Here is a 24,313-nt window from a genome sequence, read left to right as displayed (position 1 = left end):
CAAATTCAAAATGGGAAACTGAGTCAGTTGTGGACTCCCACACATACATACATACATACATACATACATACATATATACATATATACATACATACATACAGGCAAAACACTCATACCCATAAAATAAACCTTTATAAAAATTATTGTTATTAGTGTATATGTGTGCATCTGCATGGTGTGTGTTTGTGTGTGGTGTGCATCACAGCACATGGAAATCAGGGAGCAGTATTGCAGAGTCAATTCTCTCCACCTTTGTAGTTCTGGGATCAACCTCATGGAGTCAGGCAAGCAAGGTGAGCACTTCTTCTTCTTCTTCTTTTTTTTAATCTGCTGAGCTATCCCCTTGGCCCAGTTTGGGCTTTCTTGAGACAGGGTTTCATGTATATCAGGTCAGCCTCAGACTTGTTATGTCATTAAAGCTGGCCTTAACTCCTGATCCTTCCGCCATTACCTCTCAACTGATGGGATGGCAGGTGAGTGCCACCACATCTGACTGTTGTCTCTGTGTCATTCATCACGACCATCCTCCTCCAACTGCCCAGATAACCTGGCCCATCATTTCTAGGGTCACAGAACCACCCCTGCCGCTGGCTTATGACCTCTACTGCTCAGTCCCTTTGAGCTTGCCACCCTGGGCCTTGACACACCAATACCCATCTTGGAGCTTCAGAAACATCTGCTTGATACTGATGGGGAAAGAGTCATGGGAGAGCTAGCTCGCCTCTGCCTCTGCTCCAAGGCTTCTGTGATAGGCAGAGGCGGGTCACAATCTCAGGCCTCAGAACTGGTGCCCTGTTTAGCTGGTGCCCCCCCCCCTACAGATGGGGCTTCTTTCTTAACCCCTTAGGCCTCTTTCCTTGGCATCTGTGAGGTCAGGGCTCCTTTCCTTCTCTCTCACCTGCAGGTCCAGCCTCAATAGTCGTCTGGGTAGAATCTTGGCTTCTGTGATGATGCATGCTGTCCCTCTCCAGGGCTTACGGCATCAGCTGTCTGCTCTTCAAGTTCAAAGGCAGGCTTTTGGACCTACAAAATTCTTTTTCTCAATCAAACCCTGGCTGCTGTAAGACTCTGTAGTCTCAGCTCTGGATTTCAAAGCCTCTTTTGCAACTCTGAGCCGAGGATTTGCCTCTTTGTTCTGGTTGCCCTGGAGAGCAGCAGGCTGGGAAGCCAACTCGGCTTAAGAATGGAGGGGAGTGGATGGAGGAAAGTGTCTTCGGAGGAACCGCTGGTCCTGAGTTAATGCCTCGCTTGACCAGCCACCCAGCCCTGAGCTTCATGTAGGACCCCGCCCCCCAGGGCAGAGTGGTTCTGCCCTTTGTGGACTGGAGGAGGGGGAGAAGGAGGCCACACTTTAGAAAGTGCCAAAAATCAGGTTAATAGATGCCTCAACAGGTAAGAGCGCCGACCGACCAAGCATGAGGTCCTGAGTTCAAATCCCTAGAGTTAGGGGTGGGGAGATAGCTCAGTGGTTAAAGCACTTACCTCACAAACAAGAGGACCAGAGTTTGGCTCCTTAGAATTTAGATAAATGCTGGGTGGCTACCCCGCCCCCCATAAATACAGCCTCAGAAGGCAGAAACACAGAATCCCCAGGGGAGGCTCTGGGTTTAATTGAGAGACCTTGCCTTATTGAATAAAGAGGAGGAGTAAACAAAGAGAATTCCCAACATCAACTGTGGTCCTCTGCATAAATGCACACCCACATGAACAAACACTACCCACACGTATGCCTTTATATACACACATATCACACACAACAGAGAGGGGTGAGGGAGAGACAGACAGAGACAGAGAGATAGAGAGAGGGGGAACCCAGAATCTACGTAAGAACGTGGGTATGGATCTACGCACCTGTAACTTCAGAGCTGGGGTAAGCTGAGGGAAGGATCACTGGAGTTTGCTGACCACCAGCCTAGCTCCAGGCTCAGTGACAGATCCTGTCTCGAGGGAACAAGGAAGAAGTGTTAGAGTAGGAAAACCAAGTTCTCTGGCCTTTGTGCATAGCTGTGTGCACCCGACACACACATGGCGTGAAAATGTTATTCACTTTACTTATGGACAGTTTTTTTTTTTAGGTCTCACCCTTACTGTTTATATTTGTGTGTGTGTGTGTGTGTGTGTGTGTGTGTGTGTGTGTGTGTATGTGTGTACTTGTTCATGTATTCATGTGTGTGTAGATGCAAGTGCACTTGTGTGCATATGTGGTTTTGGAGATCAAAGGACAACTTGAGTAGTGTTCCTCAGAGGCCATCTGCCTTATTTTTTGAGACAGTGTCTCTCACTTGCTTGGAACTTCCAATTAGGCCTGGATGGCCCCTGAGCCCCAGGGATCCATCTTCAGCTGCCTCTCCAAGTGCTGGAGTTTCAAGCACATGTCACCAAGCAGCTTTTTACATGAGTTCTGGGGATCAGTTTCCAATCTCCATGGTTTTGAGACACGTACTTCACCAACTGATGCTTTTTCGATTTTAAGGCAAGGCAAGTGCCTCTCGGTCTGACACTCAGTTCTGGCTTTCTCTAGGTGTAAGGACTGAGGTTCAGAGAGAATGAGGCACTCAAGTGGACGGGTAATGTGGAGAGAACATGAAACAGAGAGGCTCCCTGCTCTCCTAGAGCTCACATCCTTAACAACCTTCAATCCAACAACCCATGACAGGGTCACCTGGTCAGGAACCCTTTTTGCAACATGGTGGCCTACTAGGACCCACCTTGATAGCCGGGATCCACCAAGTCCATCACACTCCCCTTCATCACACTCTGATCTCTGTTGTCTCCAGGGATGGGATGGGGTGGAAGGTATAGGCAGGTGACCATGCACTAGGTTCCACGGAATGTGATCCGCAAGCCACGTCTGGGTTCACGTTTCACTGGACTGGAGGAGAGGCGTGGCAGAGACTGACCCAGTCCTGTGAACTCCTTTCCCATGCACCTCAGGGCTCTGGGAGAACAGTAGGCTAGGAACTGCCTGTAATTTGCTCTCAGGAAAGCCTGAACCTGGGTCCTCTGGACTTGGGGGGCCTCTTTGTTCTCTTGAATCTGCTTTGGGACTCTTGTTCTCTCACCTGCAGGATCCCTCCGTCCCTCAGTTAAGCAAATACACGTAGTCCTCATGCTGCGATAGGGAGTTGGGGGGTGTGTGTGTGTTCCTGTTTCTTGGCCACTCTTGTCCTCTCCAGCTACAGCAACATCTTCAAGTGGGGCACTCCTGGAAATGTTGTTTTCAGGCTGAGGACAAGCATTTGGGCACACCGAGTGGTTTCTTTGATTTCTCTCAGCCAACCAAGTCCAAGATCCAAGGTATGAAAAGTTTTGGCTTCATAATGAGACGGATCTGCATCTCAGCTTTGCCTCTTCCCAGCTGTGTGACCTTGCTCAAGCTGCTTACCCCCTCTGAATCTGTTTCCTCATCTGTGGAGTGGGAGGGTGGAGGGGGATTCAGTACCTGCCGGGTGGATCGGCAGTGAAGGGTAAATTAGACAGCCCGTAGGTGCTCGGTAAATGACAACGTTCATTACCGTGTGGGAGAGAAGCAAGATGAGAGGGGGAGCCGAGCAGGCTTCCTCCGGCAGGCAGCTGTTGTTCTAATGCACGATCTCTGCTCCGAGTCGCTCAGTGACCTCGGATTCAAAGTCAACACCCAAAGCAGGTGCTGCCTCCTCACCTTCCCCCTCTGCCTCACCTGCAGCCACACCCTGGTAGCTCCAAGGCCCCGGGAAGCCCCTGGGCTGCTCTGCAAATCCCAGACCCACTTTCACCCCACTGACCACCTTCAGGAATGCACCCCTGTGCACATCTTCCTGCCTTACTCTTGTCCTGGCTCAATGCTGTGCCCTTACAGAAGCCTGCCTTGGCCACTCCGGTGTCTGTCAGCGGCAGCCCACTCTCTTCTTTTCTTCTTCTTCTTCCTCCTCCTCCTCCTCCTCCTCCTCTTCCTCCTCCTCAATCCTTGCTTCATGTCCCCCACAGGCTGACCACTATTCAACTCCTTTTTAGTTGACTGTCTCCACTGGCAGAATACTGTCCTCAGAGACACAGACTTTGACCTTGGTGTGTATATTCATAGCGATCCCCAGTGCCCAGGCCTCGAAGCAGGTATTTGATGTTATTTTGAATGTATACCTTAAAGACTGGAGAATTAGGTTCTGACTAGTCCAGGTAAGGGGACAGCCCTGTGGCATGAAGAAGCCATCACTCTCCTTTCCCAAATGAGAGAATTAGATTAGATCTTCAGGAGATCATGAACCCATGCATGAACACAGTAGTGGGTGAGTCCCTTCTGCAGGGTTTTTGGAAGCCAGGGTCTCTAGCTTCTTGCAGACATTAAGAACACACACACACACACACACACACACACACACACACACACACACACACACAAGGCAACGAGCCCTCTCCTTGCCCTGACATTTCCTGATTGGTTCTAATAAGCTGGAGTCTTTGCTTTCTAAGAACCTCATGGAATGTGACATTCTGGGAATACTCAAGTCTCAGCAAGCAGCCAGTGGTCCTGGCTCAGGGCAGGGAGGAACACTCAAGAGGAGCCTAGGCAGGGTCGGCAGGAGAGAGGTACCTACAGGGACACAGAAAGGGAGAGAAAAGCCCCCTTCTGTGTGATTTGTCAGTTTTTCGTTCTTTTATTTCAAAGAAAACAGATTTAGAACAAGCATAAGAAAATGTGAACAATTGTAAATGCTGGAGACTGGGTACAGAGACATTTATCACCGAGCTGTTTTCATACTCAGAAAGACCTTCATACAGATTTGACGGGGGAATAAGATTATTATAGCTGCTGGTTGGCAACAGAGTCCATTTTGAGGGCCTGGGGACTTGCCCTTGGGTGTTTTTGCAGTGTGTGTGAACAGAGGGCATAGCTGTGACTGAGCTGGAACCTAGCGCTATCAGAGCCCTGGCTCCTCCTTGCAGGTCTCAGTTTCCTGCTTTCTGAGGAGTGGGGAAAGGCTGAGGGGCCCCATGCTGGGATGAAGCTAATTCATTAGTGACACCTCAGCAGGGACCAGGCTCCTGCAGTGCCAGCGTGACTCATTGAGATGATTGCTTCACCGCCAGTCTGCGTGGGCCCTGAACGCAGCAGCACATTTTACCTTTACCCACTGAGAAGGGCCTGGTGGGAGGTAAAGGTACAGGATCTACCCAGAACAAGAAAAAGACCTAGAGGAAGCGGAGGGCTGGCCTCCATGCTCCTAACCCCAGGAGCAATGCCTGGCTGGTACCGGAGTGGAGGCATTCACAGGGCTTCTGGGATGCCCACAGAGTCCAGGAGGGCTGCCTGGCGTGGCAGTGCCAGCCTGAGCATGTGGTGAGGGTGGGCTGACTGGATTCCCTCCTCCACATCGAATGTCCCTTGGTAAAGATGCTGAAGAGATGTGGGGGGTTGGGAGATACTCATGCCTGGCTGGGTCTGCCCTGGATTTCTGGTATGTGAGTGCCCACCTCCTCTGAGAAATCTTCTCAAGTAAGGAGAAGGGAAAGTGTTGTGTTGGGATTTAACATGGTCTAGGAACTTGAGGGACTTGAACCCTATCTAGCCGGGGATGAGGATCTATCCCTCTGGGGTCTGATGTCTGGGCTTGGCTGGACATGGATCCCTTACCTTGGCTGTGGTCCTCACATATTTTATTAGTACATGGCTGTTTCCTAGTAACAGCCTGCTTCTGTCTGTGTCTCCCAGTATCTGCTCACCCCAAGAAACCCCTTGCTTGAAGACCACTGGTGCTCTGCCCTTCTGGCCCTTTAGCTAACAAATATCTATAAGGATCAGAGAAATGGAAGCCAGGAGTGAAAAAAGGATTTGCTGGATGGTTTCATCCCTAGGAAATTCAAAAGCAAGCCAAGTTGACCCCTGATGATAGAGGTCATGATCAAAGCTGCTTCTGGGATGTGAAAGAGGCGTGAGGGAACTTTTGAACTTTAGAAATGGAACATGAGGGCTGGGGATGTAGCACAATTAGTAGGGCGCTTTGCCTAGCGTGCTCAAGGCTCTGGGTTTGATCCCCACATCGTATAGTCAGAACGCAGAGGCGCACACCTGTAATCCCAGCATTAGGGAGGTGGGAGGACCAGAAATTTGGTGACCTGGTGACCTATTGAGGTGTAGGCTAGCCTGAGCTGTGCGAGACTCACAAAGGAACAAAAACTTAAACAAGGTGTGTGTGTGTGGGAGCCCGTGACAGCACAGGTACACACATTTGTCAAAATACACTCAATAGCACTGAAGGACGCCCCAAGCCCTTCCTTCTTTATAGCATTATTTTTTAGTTTTCTGATAGGTTCTTACTATGCTGCCCAGTCTGGTTAACATAGCAGGGGTGACAAGGGTGAGTCACCCTAACCCCCTTTCATTGCCTCCATTCTGAGACAAGGGCTTTCTGTGAACCCTGTTAGCCTTTAATCACTATATAGCTTAGGCTGACTTGAACTTGCAAAAATCCTCCAACTTCTGCTCTGAAAGTTCCCGGATTACAGGCCTGAGCCACCACACCTGGGTTCTTGCTGTATGTTGTTGCTCAGGCTGGTTGACAGCTAGGATTACAGAGGTGAATCGATGTGTCTTCCTTCCACTGTCTTAATGTTAAAATTGTCGGGGCAGTAGGGATGGTTTGGAGGACACTAAGGTCTGTCGGGTCAGAGCAGGCAAGGGGAGGAGGTGTGAGGTCTGCTGACTGAGTTCCTAGGTTGCTGCACAACCCTCTAGAAGGTTTGCCTAATTCCTGGAGGCTGCTTTCCTCCTCGTTTCTATGGGATTACTGATTCCTTTCTCCTGGTTTTTGTATTGTGAGTCAGAAACTCTGTTGAGGAAAAATTCACCGGAGGGGTGGGGTGGAACGATGTGTTTTCTTTTGCTGGGAAGTTATATGGTTAGGAATTTGGGCTCTCGAGTCACACGAACGCCGGTTTTTTTGGTCAACCAGCTTAAGTCCAATCGCTATATCTATCTTTAAAATATGGGGAGTAGCTTTTAGCAAAGTGCCGGGCACGTGGAGCGTTGGCAGAGTGGCAGGGGAGGAGGCGGGTCAAAAGGCTGTTGGTGAGTCACAGAACCAAGGTGATTATCGTTGGTGGCACTCAAAGGTGGTCACTTGTTCCAGTCCTCCGCCCACCATAGCCACACACAGACTTTGGGTATCCTCGGAGGGGCCCAGATAGGAGCTGCGGGTTTGGAGTGGGAAAGCACCAGCAACGGGCGGAACCCGGCGAGGGCGGAGTCAAGCACAGTCCCGCAAATCCTCAGATCTAAGAAAGGCCAGAACATAGCATCGTTCCTAGTTAGTCCAACATAGTCTTGAAGTGACCGTCCCCCCCTTCCTGCGACTGGGCGACTGGCAACACGCTGCTGGACGGGAACGAAAAAGCAAGTGACCTCGCCTTCAGGTCCTCCTCCAGTACCCTTCCTCCATTTCTTCAGTCCCAGGTTCCTTTCTCCTGGGCCCAAGAGCCTTGAGGCACACACAGCTATATCAAATGGCCGGCTGAGGCAGGTGTAGATAAGTGTCGGACGTCGGGGCTCAGCGCTAGCCCTGTGCTAGGTTTGCGCTCAGCGGCTGCCTCGGCTCGCGCTAGCTCCGGGAAGGGCTAGCTAGCTAGGGACCCGCTTCAGCTTCGGGACCCCACTCTTGCAGGCCGCCTTGGCCCCGCCCCACCCCGCCCTCCCTCTGCCTCATTGGCAGCCGCACGCGCGTCGGGGGTTGCCAAGGCGACGGGTCGCTAAGCTGCGAGTCAGCTCGAACTCGAGCCAGTCGGCCTCTGGCGGAGGCAGCGGGGGAGGCCAGAGGGCGGGCGGCCGAACGCGGTGCCGGGCGGCGGGGCCCAGGCGGGCGCCTCCTCCCGGCACGGCCCCCCTCCCGGCACACAGGCAGGCCGGGGCGGGGGGCCCCCGAGGTCCAGCGGCCCGGGCCCCCGTCGGGGCAGCCGGGGCGGGGCGATGCCGGGTGGTGGCAGCGGCGGCCCGGGCCGGGGCCCGTGACCATGGGTATCGCGGAGTCCACGCCGGACGAGCTGCCGTCGGACGCCGAGGAGCAGCTGCGCAGCGGCGAGCAGCAGCTGGAGCTGAGCGGGCGGCGGCTGCGGCGGCTGCCCAGCGCCGTGTGCGCTCTGAGCCGCCTGCAGAAGCTGTATGTGAGCGGCACCGGGCTGCGCGAGCTGCCCGAGGAGATCGAGGAGCTGCGCGAGCTGCGCATCCTGGCGCTCGATTTCAACAAGCTGGAGCGCCTGCCCGACGGCCTGTGTCGCCTGCCGCGCCTCACGCGTCTCTACCTGGGCGGCAACCGGTTGCTGGCGCTGCCACCCGATTTTGCGCAGCTGCAGAGCCTGCGCTGCCTCTGGATCGAGGGCAACTTCCTGCGGCGCTTCCCGCGGCCGCTGCTGCGCCTGGTGGCGCTGCAATCGCTGCAGATGGGCGACAACCGGCTGCGCGCGCTGCCGGCGGAGCTGCCGCGCATGACGGGCTTGCGTGGCCTCTGGCTCTACGGCAACCGCTTCGAAGAGTTCCCGCCCGCGCTGCTGCGCATGGGCCGGCTGCACATCCTCGACCTCGACCGCAACCGCCTGGGCGGCTTCCCGGACCTGCACCCGCTGCGCGCGCTGCGAGTTTTCTCCTACGACCACAACCCGGTCACTGGACCCCCGCGCGTGGCAGACACCGTTTTCTTAGTTGGCGAGGGCGCCGTCGAGCGCATGGCTGAGCGCGACGAGCCCATTCCGCGGCCGCCACCCCGGCGTCCAGTCCGGGCCTTTGAGGATGAGGAGGAAGAAGACCTGCTCATAGGAGGCTCAGGACCCAGGGCCCTGGGGCCTGCCAGGGACAACCTCCGAGCCTTGGAAGCCCCTCCAGGATTGGGCACCTGAGCCTCTGCCTTGAGTGATGGGCTTGGCCACTCTGGAAGAAGGGGCTCTAGGAGGCCGCGGCTGTCTGGATATAGGGTGCCGCTGGGCCTCTTGATTGGGGCAGTGAAGGAGAGGCATTGAGCAAGCTGCCCGGCACAGGCAACCCTGAGGCTATCTTCAGACACTCCTGGGTAGTAAGAAAGACTCCCTGGACAGACCTCTGGGCAATTTTCAGACCAAGAAGTCTGGGATAGAGCCACTGATGGTACAACAGATGAGCTGGTTCTCACCTGGAACCAGGGTCACCACTATCCACAGAATCACCCCCACTCTGACACTGGATGCCCAGGGTGCCTATCACTTTCATCTGGGGTTTGCATCTCCTAGGCCTACCCTAGCTGTTGCTGGAGCCATTACTTCTGGGGTGGACGGTATGGAGGCAATACTTTTCCTCCGGGTGTGTGTTTGGGGGAGGGTGCTGGTTCTGGCCAGAAGTAGGGCATAGGGACTCTGTCTAGGACAGAAGCAGGGCATAGATTCGGGCCTAACACCTTAGCCTCCCTCAGCTCTCCACCAGGTCCCCGATAACTGTATGGAGAGGAAGACAGGGTCTCCACCCACCTTTCCCTCTGATCTCTTCTCCCAGCGTGTGTTGAAAGATTGCTGGGCAAAGAGATCTTCCCGCTCCAATTGCCTGTGCCCTCAGTTGTCACGTTTGAAAAGAAGCCACTGTGCCTCTAGGGCCTCCTGGCCCGAAGAAGAGAGAGGGCTTCTGCACTCCCGGAGGCTGCTCAGGGCCTCTCCACTGCTGGCACTCTCCATTTCCTTACATGGGCACAGCCAGGGTGGCTGGCACGGCATGGGGCACTGGACGGGCACCATGTGCCTCTACTCCGTCACCAGGGACAGCCTCCGAGGGGGTGAGGAGACAGGCGCTGCAATTCCCAGGGCCAGATCCAAGCAATAACAGGAGGAAGGGGCCAGAGGACACTCAGGGACACTGTCAGGGGCTGGAGCCCCAGAAGGTAGTGTTTTCTTTAGGAAGAAAAAAAAAACAACACAACTGGTTGTAAACATAAATTATATTTCTTGGAGAATGTGTGTTTCCCACATGTCTATTTATTTATAAGCCCGGGAGCACCAAGTTCCACTGCTGTGGGTGCACCTCCCCCACCCTCGTGCCCCGACTCTGTGTCAGAATGACCCCGGCCAACTGTTGTGTCCTTCCTGTCTGGGCAGCAGAAAGAAATGGCCTCGGCTCCCTGAAGCTGGGGGTCTGGCATCTTTGGGTGCCGTCTTCCTCACTCTGGCCCGCCCCACCCTTGGTGGTGCTGTGGGGGTCATTTACAGCTCAGGTCTCGGGTTCTGGCTCTCGCACCCGCGGGGCCGGCCTTTCTCTACTCTCTCCCCAGTACTGGCCTCTCCCACTCACTCTGTGACTGAACTTGCTCCATTCGCCTTTGCCTTTCTCAGCCCGAGTTCCCTCAGTTTTGGCCTCTATCACCATGGCAATGAGGACTGATGTCATATGAGGCCAAAAGGTCAGGCTCAGCCCAGTAGCTGGGCTCTGGGTAAGGAGGAGGCTGGGCATGGATCTGGGGTGAGATAAGACTGTGGATAGAAAGAGTGAGAAAGTGGGAGATTGGAAGCTGCCTCTTTTACAAGGAGTAAGACTAGTGCGGGACCCAACTGCAGGCGTTCTGTCTTTGTTGAGGTGCCACTGGGGCTCTGGGCCGCCTTGGAGTCTGATAACTTGGGGGTAAGGATTTGGGAGGAGAAGTGACCAGATGGGTGGGTGAGTGTTTCAGCACACCAGGAACTGACCTCTTAACCCAGAACTTGCCAGGTACAGGGGAAACCCCTGGGGACCAGGTCTGGCCCTTTCCTGGTTCAGCTGTTGGCTGAGTGATCTCGATGAAGTCTCGGTCTTCTGGGCCTCAGTTTCACCATCTGTAGCTGAGGAGTTGGTCTGATGCTCCAGCCCAAGCCTCGGCTCACTGTTTATCCACTGTCCTTCGGTGTGGGGTGGCAGCTCAGTTTCCTTCTGGTGTTTCTGCTCCCCTGCCCTGGCTCACCCGAGGCCAGATAGTCTGGGCAATGCCCTACAGTGTGGACTCCCCTGGGACACCCGGAGGTGTTCAGGTTCCCCCATTTTTTTTTCTTTGTCCAGTGTGGCACCCTTGACTATGGCTGTCTACTAACCAAGTGTGAGCTGCTGAGGCTGTCTGGAGCAGATGCAGTTTCTTCTAGAAAGTTCGTTTGGTTAGAGTTCTTGCTGCTGTCTGAGGGCCGTGTTAGGGATCTCTCTGAGAAATGAGGCACCTGGGGGAGGAAGGAGTGTGGCCAGTTACCCTGACACAGCTCCCCTTGGTGGTGGTGAAGGCACTGCGTGAGGGGTCCCAACATCACCTCCACCCTTACTTGGCCCCTGGAGAGAAGGAAGAGATGTGGTCTCCTCTACAGTCCCCACACAGTCTCAGGGTAGTCAGAGGGGGCGCAAATGGGGAGCAGGACAGGAAAGCTCTAAGGAGCCGGCTGTGTGTCAGGCCAGAGCAGAGGCCACAGGAGCCGGTGCTTAGAGCAGGAGGAAAGGCCAAAGGAGCATGAGAGCAGGGCAGAGGAGGTGCTAGGGCAAGAAACAGGGTGAAGAGGGTCTGTGATCTGCCCATTGGCCTATTTGTGGACTCCTAACCCAGTGCTCAGCTCACACTATGGAAGAGCTACTCCATTCTTGGCTGGCTGGCAAGTTGGCAAGTGAGATGGATGAGAATCACAGCCAGTCTCCTCCCCTCGGACCCTCAAGTCTCTAGACTGGTTCCCAAGCCTCCAGGTCAGCTGACCGCTTGACTGGCAGGCAGGGTAGCTTTCCCGGCTTTGCTACTGCCCCTGCAAGGGCTTGGTGAAGGGGGGAAATGGGGTGCTTGGGAACCGGAGACCCTCCCCAGAAGCCCCTCCCCTCCTTCCACGCAGCCACACTGGCTTTGACGTCTCTCCCAAAGCTTCCCCAAGACATCGGGGCACCATGACTCTGAAGATGGACATTTATTACCACAGCCAGGCGTGCCACACAGAACGTGTATTCAGACAGGGAACCCTGCCCAAGGGCTCACAATCTAAGAGACGCCACACTCACACACATGTGCACACACAGACACATACACAGACACACACAGGACCCAGACACGGGGAGGGGATGACTTCACAAGAAACAGATGGGGTGGGGGGAGGCGGCTCAGGATGGAGCATCAAGCATGTTCAGATTGTTCTTTGGGCTGTCGTTCTCAGGGAGAGGAGAGCCCAGCATTCAGGAAGGCCAGTGAGACCTTTGGAAGCAGAGTATCTGGGAGGGACTTGCAGGAGAAGGTGGTTTCAGGCACGTGAAGGGATGGATGGGTAGCTCAGAGCAGGCAGAGAGTAAGCCAGAAGTTCAGAGGCCCCGAGCCAGTGGCCAGGGTCTGGCACCTCTGCTGTGGTTCCACTTATGCTAAAGCTGTTTCCTGGGTTTACTTTCCCAAAGGAAAGCTAAACCAAACCCAGGCTGGTTTAGGGTTCCCCTGAAGCTACTTACCTGACCCCAGGACTCCCTCCAACCCCTGGAATAGAAGCCAGAAGAAGCTGCGTTTTACCCCCTCCCATACGCATGTACACAGTGGGCAGGCGCTGTGCCTCTGAGCTAACCCCAGCCTGCAGACACCTTTTCAAAGGGATGCTTAGACCATATTGTAGGGAGTCGAAGGGGCAGAAGCAGGAAGGGTGGGAAGCCTCAGAACAGGGGTACTTAGTACAGACTCAGGAGGCAGCTGCTGGCCCCCGATGTGGGGGAACAGAGGTTATGTGACCCTCTTCACTCCAGAGTGGGACAGGGACACTAAGGGGTTCCCTTAGTGTCTATCTGAAGCAGATATCGTTTTCCTTCTGCAGTACCCTGAGAACTGGCAGGCCAGCTGCCCTGGACCGAGCAGGGAGCGGCTAGGAAATTATTGCTTCTTTGTGAAGAGAGGACACAGAGGGCCCAGCAAAGGACATGGCTTGCCAGAGCCACAGACAGGAGGGCACTGGAGTCCAATCTCTCAGACTCTCAGGTTGGAACTTGCCAATGGGGCTCTTCAGATTGGAGAGATTTTTTTTTCTCAACCATAGAGCGTCAGCTTAGACAGCAGGTTGGAGAAAGGCCACAGTTCCAGCAGGCTGACCTAGAGCTCAGTCTAATCTTTTCTTTCCTCATCAGGACCTGGAAGGAGACATTGTCCCCAAGTCATAGCAGCTGAGCAAGTGATGGTGAGGTGGTGGTTGGGGGCCCCACTTTTGCCTTTCCTGCCTACCAGGGATGGTGTTAAGGGTCCTCTGGGAAGAGAGGGCGTGCACTGGAGAGCTGCAGGAAGGAGAGCCAGCTACTTCTAAGCACGACTGTAGGCCTGACCCAGGACATGCAATGCTCTCTGGTGGGTGTGGAGATGACAGTCTAGATCTGAGAGGAAGCTCAGGCAGGTCCGAGCCACTGGTGAAAAATCAAGTCCCAGAGGTGACAAAGTGAGTGGAGAGACCCTGGACCCCCCATTCTCCCCACTCCCCGCTGCTGCTTCCCTCGGAGGAAGAGCGAGGGCTGGGTGGGACCCACAGAGGAAACAGCCAAGGCCCTACTTTTTCACGATCCTTTATTTATCAGAACAGGCCTTGCCACAAAAAGCAGGGCCCATTCCCACAAAAATATGATTTTGCAAAGAGGAAGATTTTGCTGGCTTAGAGGGTGCATATGGTGGAAAATTTTTGTATGGTTCTTTTTTCCCTTTTTTTTCTTCATTTCTCTTTGCTGTAATTTTTCTCTTTTTTTATGATAGTGGATTTTTGTTTTATTTTTTATAAAACACTTGCGCTCAAGGACTCAAACACAATACAAACAGCGCCACCAGTTCCCGCCCCTGGGGGCCCCAGCTGAGCTGGGAATCCCTTGGCTTTTTTTTTTTGTTGTTGTTTTGTTTTTTTTTGTCTTTTGTGGCTGTTTTCCTTTGTCCCTTCCCTGGCCTCTGGTGCCAGAGGGCAGGTGGAGGGGTGTGCTGGGGCAGGTGGGATTTGTATAGCAGTCACATGGAGAAGATGATCACAAGAAAGGATACCTAAACAACATAACAGCTAGGTCCAGGGTGCCCACCAGATGTCAGGTGACACTCAGAAAGGGGCTTGGGACACAGTGAAGAGACAGATCGGCTCTGGTGGTCCCTAGAGGCTCTGTGGGGTAGGGTGGATGGGCAGGTGGGCCTTGCTTTCAGGTGTCAGCGACGGCTTTGCTCTGGGTAGCACCTTCAGAGCCCTCCTGCCTCGATCCTCTAGGTCAGGTGATGGCGGCCTCACAACCTCCCCCATGAGGTAGGTGAAGTATTATTACCATCATTTTACAGATGGGGAAACTGAGGCCCAGGGAGTGTGGGTGACTTGCCCAAGATCCTAGGATGGTGGTAGCAGAGCTCTGGTGCCCTCCCCACCCTCAAGTTCCCCCCTTTCCCTGCTCCCCGATTACCCTAACTGTCCCCTACCCAGACTCCTTCTCACCCAACGGGCTCTCGTGCAAATCCACTCGGCTCTTAGCCCACCATCTGGAACCTCTTGCCGGTGACCCCACTCCAGCTACGTGTGGGGGCTGAGGAATTCCAGGTTGGGTCACCAGAGTTCCTAGGTAGGGTCTGAGAGGAACCAGCTCTGTGGGGGATGCTCTCTGAACTGACTAGTTAAGATATGCATGAGCAAGACTCCCATAAATCCTCTGCCGTGCTTACACTCATTGGTGGAAGTTGGCTGGGTCCCTCAGATGGCCCTGTGGGAATGCTCAGGGAACTGAGGCAGACAGAGTAAAGGATAGTCACTATTCCCCTCATTTTCAGACTCTTGACAGTGCCCTTTCCTATTTCCACACAGCCTCTGGGGTCCCTTCCTGGGGGCTACACCCAGCTGGGCAAGGCAGTTGGGGAGGGTCCCACTTAAAGCAAAAGCTGCGGTATAGAAACATTTGGATCTACAAGTAATATGGGTAACTATTTGTTTCACAATAGAATTCTTCACCCTACAAATGATTCACCTACAACATAAGAGATTCCTCCAGGTACCAGGGGACAGGGTGTGAAATTCAATTTAAGAACATTTTGATATGGACAAAAGGACCTCACTGCCTAGAGCAGAAAGTTGAGCTTAAGGAGAATCTCACTGAAGGAAAATGTGCCCAAATACCTATGTTTCCATTGTGCTCTAGATGTGGAGATCTAGTACAGAGCCTCTTCTGTTCCTGGGGTGCCAAGGTTGCCAGCCAGGGGAGAACTGTGATCCCCAACTGTTACCACAGATGTGGTGGTCTGGTGCCACCTGGTGGTAGGTTCTGGGAATGTTGGGCTCAAGTCCCTGGACTGGTTTTGAGGCTCTGTCACCAGTGGGGCTTTTCTCAAAAGAGCAGAGAGGGATGACAGGACTTAAGAGGGATCATCCTGGAGTCTGCTGTTTCCAAGGGGAAGCCAATTCTAGTCTCAGCAGAGGCTGGGAAGAAAAACGGCAGCTTCTTTGGATATGGCAACCTCAGACTCCTGGAATGTTCCCTGCTTCCTCTGTTTGCATGGTAGGGGTGGTGCAGAAACAGCTACTGCTCTGGGGGGATGGGGGGGTGAGGGAGGGCGGGAGAATGTGTCAAGACAGCCTGGAGAAGGTCCGGGGCAGACCAGATAATGCAAAGAAAGGAATGGATATGTTGGGGTAAGAGGTGGGCATGAGGGACTGCATCCAAGCCAGAGAGTGTGGAGCAGATGCCAACTTGGCTGGAATATGAGATCTGGGAAGGTGGGGGGGGGGTCCCTGGGTGAGGGGTTAGGGATGCCTGAGAAGGATGGGAGTGGTGCCCTGGTGGAACGCCATGCACATGGTGAGTCGGTGCCTACAAAATGTGAGCCCAGGCCCAAGGAATGACATTGTAGGGGAGTCGCTGCTGGGGAATTCTGGGTGTAGGGGCTACAGAGAGGCAAAACGGGCGCCAGGAGGCGGCTGAAACTTCTGCCTTGGTCCAGACGACGCCTCCTACTCAGCTGTCACACCCTTCCTCTCCTACCATCCTTGTGGCCTTAGCCTCTACCTGACCCAGCCCCACCTCATCCACATGAAACTCTGCTACTCTCCATAGCCAGTTAGCACTGCTGGCCCCAGGGGGACAGGGAGTGAGCACCCCCTTTCACACATGTGCGCATGAGCTTACACGCGCACGTGTGTGCACGTGCGTGGGCACACACACACACACACACACACACACACACATACACACACATACAGTAGACACAACACAAATACACAGGGCCATGTCTCCAGGACCCCAGAGCACAGGCTATATACTATCCTCAGCATCCAGGGCCCAGCCGGCACCTGAAGCTGGGAATGGGCTGGATGACCAGGCCGTGGCCAAACGCCTCGGCCTTCCTCTCCTGGGCCCCAAAAAGGGGGGCTAGGGAAGGGGTGGCTTCTCTCCACTCCAGGCACTGCCTTAAAGAAAACGGGGGGCTACGCCCACCTGGCGGGCCTCTGGAGGGAGCTGCCCATCTGGCTCTTGAGCTTCCCCCACGTCTTTAGTATCAGCAAAATCGGGAAAGAAAGAGGCAAAGCAGGGAAATGGCTCCCAGAGCCCCCACACCCAAGCTGGACTCGTGGGGGTGGGGCTGGAACTTCCTAGAAACGGGGCCCAGTCGAGTTCCGGTGCCCCTCCCTGGCTGAGCTCTCAGGGTTTTCTCCCCTCACCCAAGGCAGGGGGGCCAGGCTGGGCATTGTGCATAAAGTGGTGGGGGCACGATGGGGACCCAGGCCTTGGCCCTTGGGGCCTCCTCTGGCCCCCCACTCAGGCTTTCAGCTGGTGCCACTGGGCCACGGGCTGCCGAGGGCGAGCGATCATGTCCTTCCAGTGTTTGACTTCACCTGGTCCGCTCTTCCAGGACAGGTAGATCTGGGGAGGAAGAGAAGAAGCATTAGGGCAGGCCCTGAGACTTGGGTCCTGTCCCACAGTGACAGCCTGTCCCACAGAGGCCGTCCCTTTCCCTCCTTGCCAGCCTGACCTAGTTTTCTGCCAGTGCTCTCCCCTCCGGGGTCTGGGCATGCCTGGCCCTTTGACATCGACTGCGACCTATTTTGCAGTGGAGGTCAGGGCACAGGCAGTTGGCTTGGGTGACCTTCTCTGCCCTAGGAGGGGGCACCTTTGTTACCCTCTCTTCCATCTCCTGGCATTTCCTGTGGCCACCCACCCCAAGGCTCTGCACTAGGAACTTCACAGCCAGAGGTCGATGTATCCTTACAAATTTGACAGGTGAGCAGACGGTATGATTAGCCCCCGTTTTCAGAAGGGGAAACTAAGGTACAGAGTTAGGAGTCTTACCTTCAGGTAGAGTTTAAATGCTCAAAATGGTGTAAGGCAGGTCTTGGGAGGGTTCTAGACTTCCAATCCTGCCCAGGCTCATGTAAGGGCTCCATAACATTGCAGGGATGCCCCAGAAACCCCCCAAAGTATGCTCAGCTGAGCCTGGCTTGGACACTGATGGGTGCTTAAGACCAAGGACATGGGAAGAAAAGTTGATAGTGCTGCAGGATCCTGGCCAGGGCACCTTAAGGCCATCAAGATGACAACTTAGAGGCTGAGAAACGGTCACAGGCCAAAGAGCCTGGGGGCCTTGACAACTGAGTGCAATGTGCTCGCTAGTACTGGATCCTGGACCAGAGATGGGACATTAGTGGAAGAACTGGCCAAATGCAAATGAAGTCTGGTGGGTTTGCAGGAAGGTCTCGTGTCAGTTCCTTAAGCTGTGACAGATGCAATGTGAGGGGCTAGCAATTGAGGGATATGGGCACTCTATATTATCTTTGCTACTTTTCTGTAAATTTAAAACTGTTCACCAGGTTTAGTGTCTCATCCCTAAAACCCTCACACTGAGGCAGGAGGGTTGCTACGAGTATGAGGCCAGCCTGGAGGTACATAGTGAGTCTGAGGCCAGTCTGGGCTACAAAGTAAGACCCTGTCAAAACAAACAAACAGTAAAACCACCAAGACAAAATGAACAAATACTATGCACAGGGTGGAACATCCCGTCAGCCTCCGGCTCCTCTACACTGCACTGACAGTAGTGCTTGCCTTGTAGACAGCTGGAGAGGCCCCAGTCTGCTGCCCTCGCGTGACTGAGGTCTCAGTCAGTTCCCTGCCTGAGGCTCACTCTTCAAAGAGACTACTCCTCTCTACTACCCCACCACCACCACAAGGCCACAGAAAAGTGCTCCCGCACCTCTGCTTTGCATTAGCAACTTCAGCCTACCATGACACCAGAGTCCCGGCCTCCAGGAGCGGAGCTAGGAACTGTGACTCGGAAAGGTTCTGAGTGAGGTCCTCAGGTTTTCTAAACTACCCAGGCCAAAGCAAGAACGAAACCACTTTTGGCTTGGTTTGGTCCACAGAAGGTAGGTCTGTTAAAGGAGCTGAAGGTATAACTAATTTTACAAGTCCAGGCTGTGTTTGGGGCCAGATAGGCCTCTGAGGGTCAGCAGGCCCTGCCCTGAGCATACACTCTAGCTGTGGTTCTTGTGCCCACAGGTTGGCTGAGTGATACTCCCATCTTCCTTCCCACAAGCTTAGCCACTTTCCTCTGCCCAACAGCTACGTCCTCCCTTCCATCTGTCTGGGGAATGCCTCCAGATTGGCCCCCTCCCTGCAGAAGCCAGGCCATCCTTCTCCAAACTTGGCCATTATTCCCACAATGATAATGCCCCCCCCCATAGGCTCATTATATTTAAATGTTTTGTCCTCAGCTGGTGGAACTGTTTGGGGAGGATTAGGAGGTGTGGCCTTGCTGGAGGAGGTGTGTCACTGGGGATGAGCTTTGAGGTTTTAGAAGCCCCTACCATTCCCAGTTAGCTTTCTTTGTCTTGTGCTTGTCGGTCAGATGTGAGCTCTCAGCTACTGCACCAATGCCTGCCTGCCTGCTGCTGCCATATTTCCTGCCATGATGGTCATAGTCTCAGCCTCTGAGACTGTAAGCAAGCCCTCAATTAAATGCCTGAGTTATTATTTTGTATTTTATTATAAGTTGCCTTGGTCATGGTGCTTTTTCACAGCAGTGGAAAGGTAACCAAGAACATCATATACCCAGGGACCTGTTTTTCCACTCCTGCATTCCCTCTGATCACAGGAACCTGAACTATTTCTGGTCAAACTTCTGTGACCTGGCCAGGGCACATTCAGTAGAGTGCTTGTCCAGGACACATGAAGCCCGGGATTCAAGGCCCCGCACTACATAAAGCAGGTACTGTGGCACTTGCCTATAATCCCAGTGTCTGGGAGGTAGAAGCAGTGGGATCATCCTCAGCGATATTATGAGTTTGAGGCCAGCCTGAGCATGGTGGCCCAAGCCTTTAATCCCAGCACTATGGAGGCAGAGGCAGGTGGAACTCTTGAGTTCAAGACCAGCCTGGTCCACACAGTGAGTTGCATATCTGCCAGGGATATATAGAAAGACTATCTAGAAACAAAACAAATAACCAAAACAAAACAGTAGAGAGTAAACTTCTGTTGCTGAATAGATGACCACAGGCACCATAGGTAGGAACACCTCAAAACTAACTTCTATTACAGCAGAAGCTCTATGGATGCTCCAAGTGCCAGGCTAAGCTGCTCACTATGTGCTTATCAAATGCTCCCACTATACTGTGTAGCCAGGACTTCCCTACTTTAGTTTTGAGCAGAGAAAATGAGGCTGAGAGGGGTGACAGCTGTTAAGGGTAGAGTTCCAGGGCCAGAGATATGTACAGGTCAGTGGCAGTGAATGCCTGGGTTCCATTCCAAATGCCACAAAACAAATGAACAACAAAACCAGAACTCCACAGACTTTTGTGCCCATACTCCCAACATTGAACCAGAAACACAGGGACATGCTTTTCAAAGTAGAAAAGTGGAGGGTTTATGTCACAGAATTATGTTGTAGAAAAATTCAAATCAGGTCTGGCTTCTTGCTTAACATGCAAGAAGAGGTCACCTTTGCTAGGCGGTAGTGGTGGACGCCTTTGATGGCAGCACACACGCCTTTGATCCTAGCACTCAGGAGATGGAGGCAGGCAGATCTCTGTGAGCTCCAGGCCAGCCTGGTCTACAGAGAGAGTTCCAGGACAGCCAGGGCTACACAGAGAAACCCTGTCTCAGAAAAACAAAAAGAAAAAACAAACAAACAAAAGAGGTCACCTTCATCCAGAATCTCCATCTGTGACATCTCGGGTGACTCTGGCATTAGCTTCATTTTACAGATAAGAACACAGAAGCTCAGAGAGGCCACGTGACTTACTCCAAGCCACCCTGGAGTGCGAATCACCTAGGAGCTGAAGTCAGGTCTTTGGTTTCTGGCAAGGGCTGCACCCACTCAGCTCATCCCATGAGCAGGGCTGAACCAGTCTGAGAGCCCATTCAGAAGACCTTTGGGGAACTCAAGGCACTCCCCCGTCCCTTCTTTCCCTGTCTGACTGGGTCTTTCCTGGTGTCCAGGCCTGTGCTCATCCTTGGCCCCTGCTGCCCCTTAAGGACAAACCCTTGTGCCCCTGGCTGTGCACCCCAACCCAGCTGTACCTTGCCAATGACGTCATTGCGGCTGAGCTTGTCTTTATCCATGACAGTGATGATGATGGTGGTCTCCCTCAGCTTCTCTGTGGGGATGTCGAAGGCGAAAGACTCATTGAAGATGGGGTTCAGATTCCTCTTCTTTGTTACCGTCTTCTTCTTCTCTACCCGCTTGTCTTTATACATCAGCCACACCTTCACGTAGGGGTCTGGGGGTGGGGCGGTAGAGGAAGGGTCAGAGGGACAGAATGTGTGTGTTGGGGAGACTCGGGGATCCTCATGCCCTTCTAGGTGCAGAAACTTAAGCGGGAGCTGGCTGCGTGCTTTCTAAGAGGGTGATGAGGCCAGTGCAAGAACAAGAGAGATTAGGGAAAATCAGCAGGTGGCGGAACCAAAAACCACCCTGGACACTACCCTAACATTCTTACACCAGCACTCCAGACAGGTCTCCCCAAGACTACACAAGAGTGGCACTGGAGCTAGCCCTGGGGACTCCTCACCACAATGTTGCCTCTCTTTCTGATTCGGGGAGGCCTGGTTGCCAAGATGACACTGACCCAGAGTGTGCCCAGAGAGTTCTGGTATCTCTAGTCAGAGGAGCTGGGATGGGTAGGGGCCGGAGTTGGGGCCCCAATCCACTTCCATCCTCCCTATCCAAAGTGACGGTCCTCTCACAGGAAGTTCCCTGTACCCCCTGCCCATCCCGTCGTGATGAGCCGCAGCACCTGACGTGCCCCCGATGTCCATGGCTTTGAGGTTGCGAGCTTTGATGATATTCACGATGATGGAGTTGGCGGAGGGGTTGTAGCAGAGAGACAAGAGCAGCTCCCCTCGGCTCCCCTGCAGGGAAACAGGAGAGGTGAGGCTGGGTCACAGGGAAGGGGGCGCTCCCCTTGATCTCCCTGCCGGGCTGGGCCGGCAGGTGTGGGAACAAGAAGGGAGGGTGTGGCCAGAGAGCCCAGCTGTCCACAGGTCCCTTCTGCTCCAACCTGGGTGATACCACCAGCCCCTCTGTCACTGTCATGCCATCTCCTCCCCTCTGGCAGGTCTGTGCTGACCCAGGGCTCCCAATTCCCTAAACAGAGCCATGGGCTCATTGCCCGGCGCAGGTGATTCACCCCCAACTTCTAAAGCCCAGCCCTCCAGCCATGGGTGGGAATGAGCTCTCTGGCGGCTGCCCATCAGTGGTCCACTCTGAGTCCTGCTGCCATCCCAAGGCTGAGAATGGTCAGGGACCCTCTGCCAACCCTGACCCCATTGCTCCGGTGAGAGGGCGGCAGGGCGCCTTACACTCCCATCGCTGCATGGCTTCAGATCCTTCCAGAAGGTCTGCATCTGGGTCAGGTCCACCTTGTTGAGAGGGATGGACACCTCCCCAATGGGGTCATTGCGGCTGAAACGGTCGTAGTCCAGGACCTGGAGGTAGAGGACTCTCTGCACCACTTTCTCATAGGGAAAACCTGCGGTGGGGGCAGATAAACAAGGTGAGGAGGGTTGTCGGATGGTTTACATGACAATCCCAGGGCCAACAGGAAGACCAAGGCCATTAATGTGCTCATTGCTTGTGTGTCCGTTTCCGGTCTCATCTGTGGCCCCCTTGCACTCTGGAGCAAGTCTGGGCAAGTGGCTCTGCCTGACCTGGGAAGACGGGAGAGGGAGACTAGAAAGGTGCCCGTGAGAACAGCCCAGCTTCGGGGACTCTGCTTTCTCTTCACTTCCTCCCCAGGCATTCGCCTGTCTGTCTGCTCTTCCTGAACAGATCCCATGCTGGGTATCCAAGCCAGCAGCAACTCTTGCCCAACAGCCACAGAGTGTCCAAACCACCCTTCTTGCTCCCAAGTTTCTTCCCATGGTCCATTCTCAACAATGTGGCTGGATTGATTTTTTTAAAAATAGCCAGCACGCCACAGCCCGCTCCTTTTAACATCTCAGTGCACTCAGAAGGAAAGCCAGCCTACCTCGGTGTCTAGTCCTTCCCAAGTGTGGCCCCAGTGTCTTTACACTGTGGGCTGGTACCCACCCTTCCCTCTGTGCCCAGGCTCCATTCCTAGACTTGCCCCCTGATCCTGGCTCTGCCTGCATCAGTAACTAATCTGCAAGCCCCCATCATGCCTGCTCCAGGCAATTCTCAACTTTCACATCTAGGTTCTCTTTCCTGGCATCTCAGATGGGTGGGCTGCCCTGTATCACACTCTGTCACTTTCCTTTCTTGGCTCTGGGGCAAGCCCAGACTTATCCACCTGTTTCCTCCATTATCTTATGGTTTGCCTGTCAGGCCAGGGTAGGCATTTGATATTTTAAAATTACATTTATGTGTGTGCATGTGTGAATGTGTTTATGTGTGTGTGCATGTGCCACAGTGCCAGTGTGGAAGTCAGAAGACAAGTTGGCAGGGATTGGTTCCCTCTTCCCACCGTGTGGATCCTGAGGATCAGCAAAGGTCATTAGACTTGGCATCAAGCACCTTACCTGCTGAGCCACCACTGACCCAGATAAATATTTGTTAAGAGAATAAAGCTGGGCGGCGGTGGCACACGCCTTTCATCCCAGCGCTCGGGAGGCAGAGCCAGGTGGATCTCTGTGAGTTCGAGGCCAGCCTGGTCTACAGAGGGAGATTCAGGACAGGCACCAAAACACAGAGAAACCCTGTCTCAAAAAAACAGAGAGAGAGAGAGAGAGAGAGAGAGAGAGAGAGAGAGAGAGAGAGAGAGAGAGAAAAAAAACAATTGGGGGCTGGGGAGGTGACTCTGTGGGTAAAAGCACTTGCCACACAAGCATGAGGACCTGAGTTTGAATCCCCAGCACCCATGTAAAATCTGGGTGTGGTGGAGGTACTGTAACCCCAGCACTGGGGGAACTGGGGCATGGGCACAGACAGGTGGGTTCCTGAAGCTTGCTGTCCAGCTCCTCCAGCCAACTGGTGAGCTCAGGGTTCAACGAGAGACTTTGTCTCAAAAAAATAAGTGTCTGGAGAGATGACTCAGCAGTTGAGAGTTAGTCCTGTTTTTGCAGAGAACCAAAGTCAAGTTCCTAGTACCCATGTCAGGTAGCTCATAACCTCTTCTGGCCTCCACAGGCCCCTCACACACGAGGGTTTTTGCTCATGTCGATACACACAAATGCCCATAAAATATTTTCTTTAAAAAAAATGGTCAAGAGCAATTGAAGAAGACACTGAAGGTTGACATCTGCCTTCCATATGCATTCATGCGCGCGCGCGCGTGCACACACACACACACACACACACACACACACACACAGAATAAATAATTGAATGAATGAATAAATGTGAGTGAGCTGGCCCGATGGAGTGATAGAGTGATGGAGAGGCCAGAATGAAAGGAGAAAGGGAGAGGAGCAGGTCTGACCTCTGGGAAGCGCAGGGGACCTGGGATGGGCACAGGACAGCCTAGAGGTGGTGTGAGATACTGGGGCGTGAGCATGAAGAAGGGGACATGAGCCCCATCAGCTGGACTGGTGGAGATGAGCAGAGGGAAGAACACTAGAAGGTTCTTCACCTTTCCTGAAGACACAGAAACCACAGAGAAGCCTGTGATGGAAGCAAAATCCGGAAGAGGATGCCTCTGATTCATTCAGGCTCTCCCTTTCTACCTACTAAGGGAGAGTATCTTGCTCATTTTGAAGGCCCCGAAGGCCTTTGTCCAGGGGACTCTTGGCATCTGTTTAGGTAAAATGCATGAAGACAAGTGTCCTGGGAATATCAGTGGCTCCTCAAGGTCCCTGTGCCTGAATCAGTTTCTCTAACACCACATAAAACAGTCTGTCCTATATGGCAAAAACCTCACCCATCAGAACCTGTCTTGAATGGCTGGTTTTGAGGGATTTTTTTTCCTCTGCACACCAAGGGGAGAC

At 53.7% G+C, this 24,313-nt stretch overlaps 2 protein-coding genes and 1 long non-coding RNA gene across 8 annotated transcripts in view; 1 reads left to right on the top strand and 2 right to left on the bottom strand.

The window, feature by feature from the left end:
- Positions 1-6,220: 6,220 nt before the first annotated feature.
- LOC143270280 (uncharacterized) lies at positions 6,221-7,656 on the bottom strand. Its single transcript, XR_013047425.1, has 2 exons — positions 7,379-7,656; positions 6,221-7,251 (listed from the first exon to the last, which is right to left on the bottom strand). It is a non-coding gene; the product is annotated as an uncharacterized LOC143270280 (long non-coding RNA).
- A 180-nt stretch (positions 7,657-7,836) lies between these two features.
- On the top strand, positions 7,837-9,940 carry Lrrc10b (leucine rich repeat containing 10B). The gene has a single exon (XM_006993854.4). The coding sequence runs from the start codon at positions 7,984-7,986 to the stop codon at positions 8,860-8,862; it is 879 nt and encodes a 292-aa protein (XP_006993916.1). The 5' UTR covers positions 7,837-7,983; the 3' UTR covers positions 8,863-9,940.
- A 3,539-nt stretch (positions 9,941-13,479) lies between these two features.
- Syt7 (synaptotagmin 7) overlaps positions 13,480-24,313 on the bottom strand; it is a 61,777-nt gene continuing 50,943 nt past the window's right edge. For all 6 annotated transcript variants that reach the window (XM_015987323.2, XM_015987325.2, XM_006993855.3 and 3 more), the window contains 4 exons: positions 21,731-21,900; positions 21,166-21,280; positions 20,450-20,649; positions 13,480-16,801 (listed from right to left, as the gene is read on the bottom strand). In XM_015987323.2, the coding sequence (XP_015842809.1) occupies positions 16,697-16,801; positions 20,450-20,649; positions 21,166-21,280; positions 21,731-21,900 (590 nt within the window). In that variant the 3' untranslated portion in view covers positions 13,480-16,696. The remainder of the gene's footprint in view (positions 16,802-20,449; positions 20,650-21,165; positions 21,281-21,730; positions 21,901-24,313) is intronic.

The sequence above is a fragment of the Peromyscus maniculatus genome, chromosome 1 (assembly GCF_049852395.1).
Source record: "Peromyscus maniculatus bairdii isolate BWxNUB_F1_BW_parent chromosome 1, HU_Pman_BW_mat_3.1, whole genome shotgun sequence".
Taxonomy (NCBI): domain Eukaryota; kingdom Metazoa; phylum Chordata; class Mammalia; order Rodentia; family Cricetidae; genus Peromyscus; species Peromyscus maniculatus.
The sequence above is the reverse complement of the archived record's forward strand: the minus strand, read 5'-3'. Positions and strand labels throughout refer to the sequence as shown.

What these genes read in the sequence shown, in the direction of transcription:
- Lrrc10b (XM_006993854.4), top strand. Translation starts at nt 7,984, where the DNA reads ATGGGTATCGCGGAGTCCACGCCGGACGAGCTGCCGTCGGACGCCGAG.